We start from the raw sequence: 16,427 nt of genomic DNA on the forward strand, positions 1-16,427 counted from the left end.
TTGTATAACAAACCGAATTTCATTATTCTTCAAAAATATCAATTAGTTAAGAAGATAAAATTAGAACAAAGTCAAGTCAGAATGCAAATTTTTCGAATTAACTTTGTAAGACGAAGCGCTTGTTTTACAGACGCGTCCGATTCTTCATTCCTGCCGTACCATTCGTTAAAGCGAAATAAATTTCGCGCTAATTTACGCGCGGTAATTAACGACGCGAAAATTCGAAAACGGGGTGATGCGGTCGTAATTAAACACCGGCATAAAAGGCTACGCCGCATTATATCTCATCATTCGCAAAATCCGTTTAATGTTAATTTCAAATTAACGTAATACCGATGTTTATTCTTCGCGAAATTCCCCGTAGCGACAACGGGATATCCAGGTTTCATTTTAATAGATTTCGCGGAATCACATCGTCCTGCGAATTGCAAGATAAAAGAGAGATTATCCACTCCAAGTGCATACAAGTCTGCATTCATACCCCATATTTTATACTAAATATGATCCAGTTCAATGTAAAGCTCATATTTTCAATATTATCGTAGGGATTAATATCACGCACCTCACCAATCTCGCTAAATGTACAATTTGAATATACTAAAATTTAGATAATTGTGAACCTCTATATGCCCAAATGTCCTTCGTTATAATCTTTGAAATAATTTTTATCCGTATGCGTCCGTATGCATAGTTTTTTGTGAAAATACACACAGTTCAAAGAAAGAAGAATACCTACAATTGTTTATCGCAATTGTAAATGTACCGTACATTACTGCTAAAAATAATTGTAGTGAGCTTTACATATATTTCAATAAAATTCTTTGCATAGGGAATTTGAAGTATGAAATTGCATTGCGTTTTTTTTTCGCAAACGATCATACAAAAGTAATTTACGAAGCTAATTCAATCGCGAAATGAAAAACGTTTCAATCTAAAAGTAACTTTGATTTAATGCTTGTATTTTTCTCCTTATGCAATTTTATTTTAAATTGATGAATTTCTTTATGTGATTAATATAAATTAATAAACTTCTTATTTAGTTTTTTAATATATTACACGGTGCGGCGTTAAAAATTAAAAAAATAATAGACTTCTTATTTAGTTTTTTATTTTTTAATATATTACGCGGTGCGGCGTTAAAAGTTAAATTAAATTCTATTATAATTACGAAGTTGGTGATAAATTAATGTCAACATTTTCTAAATTGAATTAATCTAATAAAGCTTAAGATGAATAAAAAAAATATAAAATGTTAGGAAAAAAACAAATTTGTTTGCACGCTTAGAAATAAAATTCGCGATACACACATGCCTTTTTTATAATGGAAGGCTTGCTTACAATGGAACGCCACTGCTTACAATAGAGATGTCACATCGATGTGGAATTATCGATACAAGCGCACGCGAGAATGTATGAACGACTTCGTCAACAAAGCCTCGAAGGTTATTGAAAGCTTGTCTGTAGTGTCTATACCTGTAACTCTCAATCTCAACCCACTTCTTCTAACGATGATGTCATTGGAACGCGTTACACATATATAGCGTGCTTATCAATCTCGCTTTTAATTTTAATTGAAGCGTTACGGCAATCACCGCGATCAGAATTTCTATCTTTTGGATTGATATACGTCGATCAATTTATTATTACAGAGAAATATCATTTCTTGCTCAAAATTATGTATACAATTTTATTTTAAATCAAACCTGGATTTATAAAAATAAAAGATAACATCTTGATAATGCAAAGTTATTATCTGGAAGCCTCTCTATTTTTAGCGGCCTGTAATCTAAATATCTTTATCAAGAGGAAAGAGAGAATGAGAATTTCTAAACAATTTTCCTCATATATTTCCAGCAGTTTTCCTCTTTCGCTCCAAAAGACGGCAGACGAAAGATAAGCTATCAGATATCACGCGACTATCTGGTGTTGAAACTACTCATAACTCCGCTCCGTGAGTGGAGTTCGCCGGTGTTATAAGAAATGCTCGGCGTACGTGTTTACGCAGCATCAGCTGTTGCTTTCGCGAAAGAGTCGCTCGTCCGTATCGCAACTCTCGTTGCGCCTGTGTACACTAGTAAACGTGTAAACGAGCGATACTTTCATGATACGCAATTACCGCGGCCGACCTTTCCGCGTGGCGCGGCATAACAATCAACGCGCTCCTAGAGAGAGAGAGAGAGAGAGAGAAAGAGACAGAGTGAGAGAGTGAGAGAGTTACCTTTATATCTCCGGGACGCGGCGCGCTATCGATTCTTCTTGACGATCGCGTTTTAGCCGCGTGTAATGCAACGGCCCGATAAAGAGCTGCAGAAGACGCAACACGACGATGAAAGCCGCAAACCCGAGTATGTAATATTGATGAACTGATGTTCGTTGCGGCTGCCGCTGTTGCAATATTATTGGTACCGTTGAGTAGCTCCTTTGATCACGAGGCTGCGCGCCTAGAACGTGCGCCGAAGAGCAAATACGAGAACGACGGACAGAAACTGAAGCACCGACCATCGTACGGCGTCCCTTATATATGTAAGATATATGTCTTTGATAAGAAGTTTTTTAATATTCTCCCAGTCTGTCCCCGTCGAGATAAATATTTTTACGAAAAGTGTTTCCCGTTTCGCGAAAACGTTTGAGAAAGAGAGTTACCTTAAATAGTTATCTAAAATAGTTCCTTATACATATATCTTCTTCGTAATCAATTTATAATTTTTGCAAAAGAAAATATCATTGCGCGGGTAATGTGATATTTATCCACGACGAAATTAAATTCGCGTATCTCGAAAGGCTCCCTGAAAGAGACGGCCGTATCGCGAATAATTTTTGCTCGTTTAAAAGCGTCGTGGAACGCAGAAAAAAAATGTAGAATGAGAAAAATGCATTTTTCCCCGATGCGAAGTGTACAAATTGTTATCCGTTGATTGCAAACGAATTAATTAAATTCTTCGCTCATAATATAATGCAAGATTAAATTTACGGGATGCTTCGACGTCAAAACTGCCTTCAACTGCGTTTAATTGCGTTATTTTTTTTTTTCGGGAAACAAAAATGTATTGCAATAATCATTGATTAGATAAAAATTACGGCAAACCGCGCCCTGCGTTTCAACGTTTTCGTATATATTAATAGCAATCAACATGGATGACGATTCAGATATTTTTAGCTCTTGCGCCTTACTAATTTTCCGTCGTCGCATAATTTGATCGCCACGAGGCAGTAAAGAGGAAAACAATAAAAGAAAGAAATCGGACACGGATAAATTCGTTAAAGGAGTATTCCGAGCGAAACTCGTAACGACGTTAAGTGTTCGTTGGGCATTGTCGCGCGTAAAGATGCAGAAGAACGCTTTTAGTGTTTCACGTCAATTGACATTCTGAATGCAAGAACCGGGCAATTTTAGCTTGAAGGCGCGTTGGAGAAAAGCGGAAGTACTAGGACGACCTCGTGAAATTTTACTTAGTTTTTACTTAACCCTCGCTCGGTGAGAACAAAGTCATTTATAGAACAAAATGAAACAAAATATATTTCTCTTTTAACTACATTTGATATCTTAAATAAAATGTAAGAAGATACAGTCCAAATTTAGCTTATTGTAATCAATCCTGAGATGTGCTTATTAAAGAAATTCTCTGATATAATTCTCTGATGAAAACCTCTGCTGGTATCCTCGCCAGGAAATTTCGAGCAAAGAAGAAAATGAAATTATTATAATCAGAGTCAAATGTCATATTAATAATGTTCGTTCATTTTACATTGCAGCATTGTGAGAATTCATCGTGATGATAAAGGGGGTACGTATGTATATAATCCTTCATTCAAAAAGCGTATCAACGTTTGTGAAAACCACGATGATCAGAATACGACCGATTATCACGATTGTGAAAACTAATATAAATCCGTCCCGCTTTTGTTCGCCGTGTATGTTATCCGGATACTAAATCTTGCATCGGTCGATAGACTATTATTCAACTGAATGCCGAATAACTCATTTATTGAAAAAAAAAAAAAAAAAAAGGAAGCGGGCTCGTGCGGCCCTTTCGTTCGGGCCCTCGATCGCTTTATCGATTTTCCGGCAATCGGAACACAGCCCGATAAAAGAAACTAATCAAGAGACCGATAGTATCAGATACGGGCGATATCGCGTCGCGCGGCTCGATCGAGAGCGTAAACGGCGTTAAGTGACGTGTTTCGCACCGATTGTGCGGTGTAAAAGGCGACGGGCGTGATTGGCAATTACGTCGTGCGGAAGAACAAGAAAAGAAAAAAAAAAGATCGGCGCAACCCAGCCGAGATCACGTAGTCGTCAGCGTCGCCGCGGATCGCTAGCGCGAGCGCGAGCCCGCATGCAAATTGGGGCTTAATTTGTTCGTTAGCGCGCTTAGCTCGCCGAAGAAAAGTTAAATTGAACTAGCGGAAATTCCGCGGCCAACTCCGCCGGCGATCTACATCTACGTATGAGTCTTCAAATCTGTGCGCGTATTCCACAAAGTATATTACACTTGACGAAACGATGAAATTCTTTTCTTTTATCTACCTAATCAAAGAATGAATCTATTCCGAGTTATAAGATACTAAGGGAGATATCAACAATAGCATCACTATCGAAATACCGGTACTTTTTACTTGAAATTTGACACTTTAGTTTGCTTTTGCCGTGTGTGTATGTGCGTGTATGTGTATTGTGTAACACCGCGTTATATTTTTATGGTGTCGATATTTTATCAACATCGTAGTATTTGTATCACGTTTCACGCGAACAACACTTTATCTTCTGCTTCGAGCAGATATGAATTATTAATATTGCCAGTGTAAAAAAAATAAGTAATTGTATCTCGTGTCGATCTTTATGGATCATCGCTTATCTGTACGTTGAATTAAAAATCAACTCTCGATCTTACACTTTCCACCTCTTCCTGATATATGTATTATGTATGCACAGGGAGTAGGACTACCTACAATTCTCCGCGAATTTTATAGCCGCTTCCAGTTTTTCTCTCTCAACTATACGTAAAGAGGAAACCCTCTTAAGCGAAGTGGGTGGTAATATACGCGCGCCGGAGTCCTAGGAATGTTTTAGGTCGAAAAATAATTAAACACCGCGAAGGAAATTTTCACGGAGAGCGCGGAGCGGTATTTCCGCGGGGTATAACAGTCTCGGGCGCGAAATGAGAAAATGCTGGGTGTCCCCCCGGGTGCAGGGACCGCGGTGTGCATTAAGATACACCTCGTATAACGTCCAACGTTCTCTCTCCACGTGTAACCCCACAAAGCGCCCGCCCTCTCCTACGTACGCTCAAAGAAAACCTTCGATACGAGAGAAACGATCGCGTTGCACAATACGGCGAAAGCAATTATTTCCACCGCGTTCGCTCGTGAACGGAAAAGCAAGCAGCGCCGCGCCAAACGAGAGTAGCAAGCGAGATGACGCGACGACCGTGACGCGATTTCGCCCGCGCTCACATTGCTGTTACCTTTGTGCATACACCCGAATTTCGGGCAAACGTAATACAGGTTCACGCGCTTTTAACCGTTTGGCATATGTCGCTGTGCGTTACGTTATGAATACACATGGCGCATATGCATCGTTTTGCAGAAAGAACGGCATAAAAATCATCAAAAACGACTAATTGCGACGCTCGAAAATTTTTAACTGACACACAATACGCGATATAATTCCTCAAAAGCTCAATAAGTGATATCAAAAAGATAATCCGATATTAATCAATTTATCGGTAACAGAATGCTTTCTAAAAGTATGTTACAATTATTATTAAAATAAAATTAATCAAAAGATGACAAAATAAAAATAATCGAAAGGTTATTATTATTATTATTTGTTGCGCAAAAAATCGTAATTTTATGTTTTGTATTTATATCGTGGAAAGATTTTAAGTTAACTAATTTTAAGCTAACGAACTTAATTTTTCTGACATTATTTCTGTAATACAGATATGTTTTATAAACTCTTAATAACACGAAATTATCGACGATAAGAAGATCTCATTTTTCCAATATATTGTTAATAGAATTATCTTTAAAAGTTGCAATCTTCAGCTATTAATATTATATAACGAAATTGCTATTAAAGATTTCTCGAATGGTATTTTCTCTTTTATGTCATTTAATTTTGTGTCATTTAATTTCTTGTTGTTTATACGTCCAGTTCTATTTCCACCACACTTCGTAGTACACTCAAATTTCGTGCAATCTTGTCTTTCTTTATAGAAGGAAATATCATTATAGATTGCTATCAACGTAACAATTTAGCCCATTTGAATAAGAATATTAATCAGTTCAATTCTTTAGTAAAAAAAAGAAATTACACGAAATTTTCATGGAATACTAATTTCATCATAATATCTCGACATTTCCATATTATGTAAAATACATGTTTCTAGTACAAACCGGTTCATTCAGAACCATTATCTTATTACTATCAGTATTGAATTACCATATTCAATGGCACGTTCAGTACAGAGCCGTGTCCGGATTACATCGGACGTTTCTAAGCCATGTCAGTTTGAATTTGCAAGTGAAAAATTTTTACAATTGAGAATAACGCGACTACGGAATTTGCGAATTGTGAACTGTAAATTATTGCGTTCTCGCCCGGAGGGATTGAATTACAGTAATAATATGCACAAAAGCTGAAATAGGGAAGAGAGGGAGGAGGAGAGTGAAAATCGTTAAATTCGTTGAAAACCACAATGAAATGTATCATCGATTAATTCTTGTCCCATTTTACGATCACTTCTCCACGGAAACTAGGCAACGCGCAAGGATCGCCGCGTTTAACCGTGACGCAATGCCATTTAATTATCATTCATTACCTGCATTATCTACTAATTACGTGAACGCGAACGTAGAAATCGTTCCCAACGGTGTGCGCGACGCGAAAGGTCAAGCGAAAAATCATGTGAAATTCTGTATGTACATATATATATCTTTTTAATTCTGAATGCATACGTACGTTTTCACAAGAAATACTCAAATAACAGCCGCTCGTGAGCGAAAAGGAATTGTCGCGGAATAACCGTGAACATATACATTCCGTTTAAACGTGCGCGATTTCATGGCTGCGTTGCCTCGGATCGTAGCTTTTTCAATTTTCTCCACGGCAAACAACTGAAATAACCAATTTTGCGACACCAGTCCATCACAATCTTTTAACCGTTTTCCGAAAGCAGCGATAGAATATAGTATAGGCACTTATAGGTGAATGTACTTATACACACGCACATATAGGAACGTGAATAGGTATTTAAACGATCAAATATTTAAATGGCGATAAATATATAATCCGGTAAAATTAGTTTACCGCGCTAAATTATTATCACCCTTTTCTTCGAGTAATTAATTATATTAGCGAGCAAAAAAGAATTTGTGATAAAAATAGTACTGAATACAGTAGAATACAACATAGATTGTAAAAAAGATATAAGATATATATATTATATAATATTAAAGTTATAGCTGGAAATATGCTATTCTTCAAGATTAAGGATTTTGGGTGATAATTATATGTATACTCGCATCGTATTGATGTGCAAATTGACTGTGATTCAATACACATATAAGTGTAAAAAAAATCAAAATTAATAAAACTAAAAATCTTACGCCGCTTTATTGCGACAGTTCGTTTTGTAGTATCAAAAATCTTCAATATACCGTAATTTTTTTTTTTTGCAATATACGTTTTTTTAGAATTGTTCCTTCGATAAATAATAGAGGAAAGTCCCCTATTATAAGATACCACATCTATTTTGCGTGATTGCCGGAAGTTTATGCAGAATTGAAAAATGTAGTAGGCGAGTGGACGCACGATCGAATAATGAATTTTCCACTAAATAGGTTTTACTCTAAGGGCAATAAGTACATGATGGAACCAACAGATAGAGCCTATTAGTTTAGCAGAAACCTCTAGGAGTCTATCTCATAATAGGGGACTTTACTGTGTAGCGAAATAAATAGAGAATAAATTTCATATTTCTGAATCATAAGTCTATTCACGTTCTAACTATTTTACATTCCAAATTGGAAATGTTCATCGTTTTAAGTCTAAGTTTACGAAGAGATAATAAAAATTCCGGGAGTAACATTCCGCTGTAAATGATTCTTCAATTAACTTTTACGGATTTCCTGCGACAATTTTACTAGGATCAACTGTAAAGAACATCGAGTAATTTACGACTTAATTATCGAATCTACTTAAGGTGACAGATGAAAGGAATGAATGGCCAATTAAAATTCGCTTTAAGAATGTTGCTTTTGATATAATCTTTCCTTGTAAAATTCTGTATAGTATTCTCGTTAACTTACTCTCTTCACTAAACTCATACCTCGCTAAACTTAAACTCAAAGCGCAGTCCAGAGTATATTTTAAAGATAAAGATAAAGACTATTAAAATTAAATCATCAAATCCGTGGCCTATTTATATAAGCCAAATAAATTTATTTTATACAAAATTAATTGTTGGATTTGAAGAAAGTTCTAAGTTTGTATTTCGATCAATTAATTTCGCGTTTCTGTCGTTCGCGCAGCGACAGGAGATACACATATGAAAACCTTAATTTGATCTACACTCTCTAAATCTGAATCAGTGACTATTCACTGATTCACAGTACTATTCACTGATTCAGATTTAGAGAGTAGATAATAATAATAATCTATAGATAATAATATATAATTACTATTACGTAATAATAACAGTAATAATTATTTTATTTAAAATGATTCATCTGAGCAATAACGTCGAGAATAGCATGCCAGAGCTAGATGAATATTGCATCTCGTGGCAAAGTGCGGCCAAATTTCCATTGCCGATCGTATTAAAAACAAAAAAATCGAAGTAGTTTCAAACTCACGACACAATCGGATCCTCCCTCCCGCAAACGCGCGAATTCGGGACTGAGGGAAAAAGCGCTTTCGACGGCCACGACGCGACGTTGCAGTTCCCGTAGGTATACGGCTTTTAGTTTACGTTCGTGCTAATGGTTTATTGACGCGACCGACGCGTCCAAGTTCCGACGTTTCTCCGCGGTTGTAAGAAGATTACAACGTAACTTCGCCCCAAGTCGGCGGGCACGTCATCTACGTGCGCTTCTCTCCATCGACTTCGCCCGCGCGCAACGATCGTGGTACGCAACGGTTGACGCAATCTCGTTACGTCGGTGGAAACAATTCGAGGCATTTCGTATCTCCGGAATGAGAGAAACCCGCTACCCGTGTCTGTCTGTCTGTCTGTTTGTCTGTCGGAACATCCAGTTTACAGCGGGATCGAAATTAAATGTGTTTATCATCCGCCAGTGCGAGGGGAAGAGCGAAAATCACGTTTCCGCAACGAAATTATTAACGGGAAGCGTGTCGTTAAACTGACGTCGCGCGAAATCCATTTGTTGAAATTATCTTTCCTCGATATCTCTCGCCCCGCCTTTCGCAGCGCGGAATGCGGCGGCGCGGGGAAGAGAGAACGGGTAAGAATCTTCGTGATGTTCCATTTTATCATATTAATGAAACGTCGCGGAGTAAGTCGCTGAAAAATTCCGCACGCAGCCGAGGTATTACCTGAAGAGACAGAGGGGGAGAGGAGAGAAAAAGAGTATTACCTCCGACTTCATCGTTTCACTTCGACAATTCGGAAAAAAATCAATTTTCCAGGATATCGCGCGCTCCCCTTCTAGCAGTATCATTTGTTGTCCTCGCGCATCGATCGCGAGGATGCCCCGCGGTTTCTCTCGGAGCATCTTTTTGAGTTCCTCCCGCGCTCATTCCGAAGACGCGATTTATCAACGTGGAAGACAGCGATCCCGGGTTTCCATTTAATCACACGCGAGTTGTACAACGCTGCACGCGCCATTTTTCTTATCCTCTATACGAAGAAGACGCATACTTCCCTATTACCGTCAATTCGCTTTTGAAGAAACGCGTTTCTCTTCCTGGATTAAGTGAACAACATCCGCCGACTTTTAGTTAAATGTCAGTCAGGCTTGCGAATGCGTGCAGCCGTGAAACAGAGGGGAACGTATTAAACGTATATAGAATTCCACTTGCTCGCAGAAAAATTCTTAACGCTCTACGTGAGTTAATGCATAAATAAATTATGAGTTTCCTTGCGGTATAAATGTTCATTTATACATTCTCAGATCGTTGTGCGGCGCATGCTTCTGATGACAAATAAAATTGCTGCTTTTCCAATCGCGCGCACATATACGCATGTACATTCGCCTATTTACTATTTATGATATACGTCTGCTTTGCAGACGTTTGCAGACATATATCAAAAATAGTACGATTATATATTCATGAGTGATGCAAATCGGATTGGATTATTAGATCCTAACTGTAGCTCATTTGGTTATAAATTTTTGATAAATACTCAAACCGAATCATCCTAGGTATTAATATAAACGTTCTTCAAAAATGTATTTTAAATCATAAGATAAAATAAATTATTTTCAAATTAAATGTTACGATTAAATTATTTATTATATTTTTTCTAATTAAATTTGTCTTGAACGCGCATCTCTATTTATTATTTTTAATACATATCTCTCAATTTCTTATCCATATTATAATATATATTATATTATAATAGTATTATACATTATTATATTATAATAATATTATATATATTATTATATTATAATAATATTATGTGTTTAAAATGCTTTGAAGAATTATTCACAAAACGCTTGTAATTCAACAATGAGAACGCTACCGTTATGCCAAGTCGGGGCAAAGCAAAGTTTCAACGCTTTTTTAGCCGGCAGCTCACCCGATGCGAAAAATTAATTTCGAAAAATGGCGACGACCGCGGCCAGGAACGCTGTCTTCGCACGTTGCGGTGTATACGTACTTCCTACTGTTCGTACTCACCTACTTCACTGATGGCCCATCGCCACGACGACTTCCCGAGGGGCCGCATCGTCGGTCCGGGACGGTCGGCGTCGAGTAGTAAACGGGATCCCTCTTCCTCCGGTTTCTTCTCCGGTGCGCGCGAATACCAACCACCAGATGCTTGCCGCGGACGAAGCTACAGGCTGCCGCCGAGACCGCGAACGATCCGCACGCGCGATCTCACTCACACCATCGTAACCATATACGTATGTCGGTATATCGCGCGCGCTCGCGCGCACACACACGCGCCAATAGGGACGAGACGAGGGCGTGGGGAGCGGAGGGCGAGGCGGCTTGAAGTTAGCAAGGTGAAGCTCGACTTAGAACCGCGCCGTTACACCGTCATCGCGGACTTTTCCTTCCTCTCCCCAGGAGCGAGTTGCATCACCGCTTCCACGAAGTCACCGAACGGTGAATCGTCCTGTATATATATGTGCGCGCGCGCGCGCGGGCGCGCTCCCGGCCGAGTTCCCTTCTTCCTTTAGCCTGTTCAAGGGCAGACGCGTTGCGTAGTAAAAAAAAGGACGATTCCCCCTATGTGGTACGCGCGCAGTTTCGAGTTTCGACCAGTGTTTTTCAACCGGCGGCGCACGGCGACGCGTTTCTTTCGTGAAAATTATTCAACCTTCCCGGTAGCCTCGACATTCGATGAATTTCAATTTTAATTTCAATCTTACTATACTTACAAATCGGAGAGTCAAAACAGATATTCATGCGCGCGTTTGTTTAACCCGATAATTACTTCGCCATACAGAATACGCGATACACCGAAGTGTCCGCTAAATATTCTCGAACTACCTCTCGGCTTTCTCAGTCTTGAGATTAAAAAAAAAGAAGCAATTTGTTTCTAAAAGAAAAGAATTGAGAAAATTAAGTTTGCCGGAGCTCGAATCCGTAAAAGGAATTGAAAAACCTCTCGGCTTCGTAATTTCCGAGGGAAGTCGGCGAGAAGTTGGAGCGGCCGAAGATCGAGTTGCAGCGAAATTTCGTAATCGAGCGAGTCTGACGCGAATTTCAGACGGTTAGACCGGCCGATTGATTCCCCGCGATATTCACCGGCGCGAATCGAAAATTTACGATTAGAAATCGACCGCTTGCGCGCGGATATGAATTGCGAATTTGGCGTCCGGCCAAGCCGATAATCGCGAATCGATCTCTTCCGCGAGTTACTCACGGAACAGATTGCGAAATCCTTATGCGCGCGCGAGCGCGATGTATTTTCCGTGATATATCCGATAAACTGTGGGAAAAAATGCGTCGCCGTGAAACGAAACGACGAAGTTACTTCCAAGACGAATTATCGAGACACGGCGCGTTTGCGATCAACCGCTTCGTAATCGATCACGAGATCGCGAATAAAAAAGAGAAACAAACGAGATTGAAAAGATAGAAAGTGTTCTCGAGCAGAATCTCCGAGATTCAGTCACTGAACTTTGCGGAGAATCGGACCGCGTCGAAAACTTCAAAATGGAGAATCCGTCGCCGCACAAAGGCGAATTTCTCGCGTCTTTACCGCGTAAGTAACTTCACGTTGAACGATCGCGAGATCGACACTCGGACACGGCGCGTCACTACAAAATAAAAACTCCAAGCGGAACGACCAAAAAAAAAGGACATATACGTCACGAAAGTACAAACGCAACGCAAACACGTATACATCACAGCACGTACCGCCTGGTTCCGAAGAGGTTATCGCCGCTGTTACCGGTGCAGCTGTAGTCCTACGCGTCCCGTCGCCTCGTAAACGTTTCAATCCCCAAAACTGACGGGCGATCGAATCAGATCCGCGTAAACACGCGAGAGATCCCCGTGGCCGAGAATCCCCTCGTAGGGGCCGTTACCGTTACCTCGCTCGAGCGCGACGTCACCTCGACGGCGTCTCGCGCGCAACTGCAAGCGGTGCAAGCGCCGCTCGTGGGATCGGAACTCCCCCGATCGGCGGCTTCCCTGAACTCGCCTCAGCCTTTTTCTCCCGATTTTCTCTCGGAGCACGCGCGCGCGCGCGGCCGGCAAAGACGCAGTAAACTCGGCAAGGTGAGATCGCTCGATCTCGCGCGCGCCTGTGTCGACGACTCGCTCTCCTCTCCTCTCTGATGGGACGAACGGATTTCGCAACTACGCGAAATCGGCAGGGGACGACGAGCGTCGCGGAAAAGAAGCGAGTGAAAGCGCGGGGCGAAGTGACTCACTCCGACGCGGTCTCACGCATGACTGTACGACACGCCGCGCGCCCAGCGTTCTTCACCGGCTTCACCCTCGTCGTCACGGACGGCTGGCGAGAGCCCACGAGGGCTACGAATCCTCCCCCGAACTTAACGCACCACTGCCGAGGGCTCCCGGCGTTAAGGGCTGCCGGGGAGGGAGGAGCGGTTTCGATGACTAAAGGGCAGCAGGACGTGGCGTCGTTCGGACCAGTGTTTCTCAATGCGGCTGTTCGTTACTGGAAAATCACCGGGTCGCCCGACGCAACGACGGAATGGCTTCTACGCACTTTGTTACGATATTGATTTCGCTTTTTGCGCGACGGCATGTCGCGCCACGGATATAATGAATTAATTTTTTTCAGGATATCCCTGAATGAGCCTAGATAACAAATATTCGTTATTTCTGGGATTTATTTAGGTTTATTATGCTTAGAAAGTAAATTATTTTATTATCAGCGATTGTGGCGAACTAATTACTGTATGCAGAATGTTCGTTTCGCGTGTAATTAATTGTTAACCGATAATTTTGCTCTTTTGCAAAGGTTGATCCCTTCGAATCTCGATACTTTCTGTTTTAGGATTATTTCGATATTACTATGTGCTCTTATTTTGCCCTGATCAGACTGGCGACTAAATCTCTGGATCATTCCAAAATAAAGGTCCTAATAAATAAATATTCATTATTTCTGGGATTTATTTAGATTTAGAGTGCTTAGAAAACAAATGATTATCACGCGATTTATTGGCCAATGGTTTGTTTCGCGTATAATTTATAGTTGTTAACCGATAATTTTGATATTTCGCGAAAGTGTTAATCCCTTCGAATCGTAATACTCCCCCCATTTTAGGATTATATTGCTGTTCTTATTTTGCCTTACTGTTAAATCAGACACTGGCGACTAAATCTCTGGATTTAATCCCAAAATAATGGAAATGGAAATGGTAAAATATGTTTCTAAATTCGCGTCCGACACACAAGTCGCACTTTTCTACGCATATCGAATGAGATATGTTTACCGACGGATTTTGTAAACGCAATATAGGACCGTTGTTGCCGCGTTGTTGACAGCCAACAACGATCCTGCAATAAACGAAATTCGAAACAGAAGTGTTCATAAAATCGAGGGGCGGATTTATATTCACAACAGTTTTTTGTTTATTTTGTTTCCCGAGATATATAGAGAGTATGATATGCATAGGGTGTTCCGTAAATATACACCAGCAGCGATAAAGATAAATTTGGATTAGAAATCTTCAGCGTGAATGGCGGAAAAGAAAACTGGAGTTCCGTGTTCGTTACATCTTGCAACTGTTTCATCTCTTAAGGACTGACAGAAGCTGAAACTCTGAGGAAACGGTAAACTCACGTCTGACAAGTTTCGAGCGGTTTTTTTTTTTCCAAGGGAATTTTAATGACTCGCATTTTATTTCGTTTCCCGTCTATGAAAACCGTGAAATTATTGTATAATTAATGACAGAGCGTGAATCATTTCCACGGCGATAATATCTGTCATACACGATTTAATGTAGCAATTAATTTCGGAAATGTTTTCATAAATCTTCCGCGAAATTCATAACGGATAATAATACGCTTATACACCACCCTAACGGTATGACAATTTTAAATCTATCTAAAGGGATCTATCTGCGATCTTGGTTTGCCGCATTAATTAAAATCCAGGTGCCCGGACTCGCGTTTCTGACAAGCCAATTGAAATTTCGTGGCGGTAGCTGAGGTAGCGGGAAAATTTTAATTTTCCACGAAACTTTTCAGATGTATGCAAAGTGGCGCGAGATGTAAAGTTCAGCAAGTTTTCATTTATCCGTGAAAATGGATTTCAAGGATGGCACCGCCATCCCGCGAATGTGGGTTCACAGTACTCGCTTTCGCGCCCGCAAATTGAAAGTTAGCTTATGAAAAAGGAGGAAAGAGAGAGAGAGTGAGACCGCGCGCGGGCTGGACTTGGGGAGATCCCAGCGGGATAAATAGACCCAGGGATAAATTATCCGTTTGTTTTGCCTCGTTAGGCAAAAATTGTTACTTATTTTAAGGGCAATCGTTCCGTCGTTAACCCCGATTGTTTTCCTATTCGATTTCAACAACGAGATGTTAGGTGCAGGGTGGTCCATTCGCTTCTTGCATCCTGAGTGTATCTCCGCCGTCCATAAATTCGCCCAGAAAATACTTTGAAACGATTTTTAAAACGTTTTCGTTTCATTTAAAACGTTTCGTGCGAGTCCAAAACTGAGACGGACATTCGGGAGAAACGCGAACGAACTGATTTTACTTTCGTAAAATTTAATAATAATTTTGAATTGTACTTTATTATATGAATATAAATTATATTATTTAAATTGAATTGAAACTGAAATGAAACGAGTTTAACGATGAATTAAGTTATATTATTTACATGCGTATATAATAGAAATAGAATATATAAAAATAATAAAATGTAATTATTTTTTTCCGATAATCTGTCACTATTTTGTCGTAAAAGACGAAATTATTGTAAATAGTAATTAATCATAAGCTATATTTGTATGCTTCAATATTAATATAACGTTATTTGCGTTATATTGCAAAATGCTTTTGCGAGCTGTAACAAGCGCTTTTACCCTTCCGGGTGTTCTCTCTTCACTACCCAGTTATAATCCAGACATTATTGCATTTCCAGCAGAGCTCAGAATGCAAGAGACGGCTTTTTATTTAACGTTTCACATCGCGCGGTGATTTATGACGCTGCTAGAAACAAAAAGCGATCACCTGCGGATAAAAAAAAAGGCAGTTGAAATGAATTACCTTTTGGATAAACTTCAAACAAACGTCCAACTATTCCGCGTAGCGGAACGATTGCCAGGAGAGAACGGCCTTTCACGAGTGTCACGCGGTCGGACAATGTATAATATCAAATTAATTCTTTCGCTGCCGTTTCGTCTAATTTTGTCGCTCGCCGCGGATTGCATCGTCGACGTTAAAGCGCACGGGGAATAGGCGTTCCGTTTGCGTTGGAAAGTGACGGCGAACGTAAAGGCTGCAGGCGCGGTAAGTCCGAGGAAGCGGGTCGAGAGCAACTTTGCACAGTGTACCGGACTTTCCGCGATTTTCTCGAATTGGAATTGGCAATGAAGCTACCCCCGGCACCACGAGGTGGCCGAAGTAGCTTCCGTGGAGATGAAACGACGTGTAATTAATCCTCCAAACGGGTGGTAGAGTAACCGTCTCTTGAAAGAGAAGCGGTCGGGTGTGCACGGCCGCAGACGAGGGACGCTAATAATATTGCAATATCGGAAAGGTTTTTTACGATTCGACGTGATTTTTACTTCGTTGAAAG

General features: G+C 40.2%; 1 protein-coding gene across 2 annotated transcripts in view; it reads right to left on the minus strand.

Annotated features, from left to right (window-relative positions):
• The window catches only part of Lapsyn (Leucine-rich repeat activity-regulated protein at synapses), a 77,380-nt gene extending 64,281 nt beyond the window's left edge, over positions 1-13,099 (minus strand). Inside the window, exons 1-2 of one of the 2 annotated variants that reach the window (XM_071697676.1) lie at positions 12,563-13,099; positions 10,871-11,377 (exon numbers count right to left, since the gene is read on the minus strand). In XM_071697676.1, coding sequence (XP_071553777.1) covers positions 10,871-10,919 — 49 coding nt within the window. In that variant the 5' untranslated portion in view covers positions 10,920-11,377; positions 12,563-13,099. Of the gene's footprint in view, positions 1-10,870; positions 11,739-12,562 lie in introns of both variants that reach the window. The other variant, XM_071697677.1, reaches the window with a different exon arrangement.
• Positions 13,100-16,427: the final 3,328 nt, after the last annotated feature.

The sequence above is a fragment of the Temnothorax nylanderi genome, unplaced genomic scaffold, assembly GCF_030848795.1.
Source record: "Temnothorax nylanderi isolate EJ_2023f unplaced genomic scaffold, tnyl_v1.0 TNYL_tig0013_pilon, whole genome shotgun sequence".
NCBI lineage: Eukaryota > Metazoa > Arthropoda > Insecta > Hymenoptera > Formicidae > Temnothorax > Temnothorax nylanderi.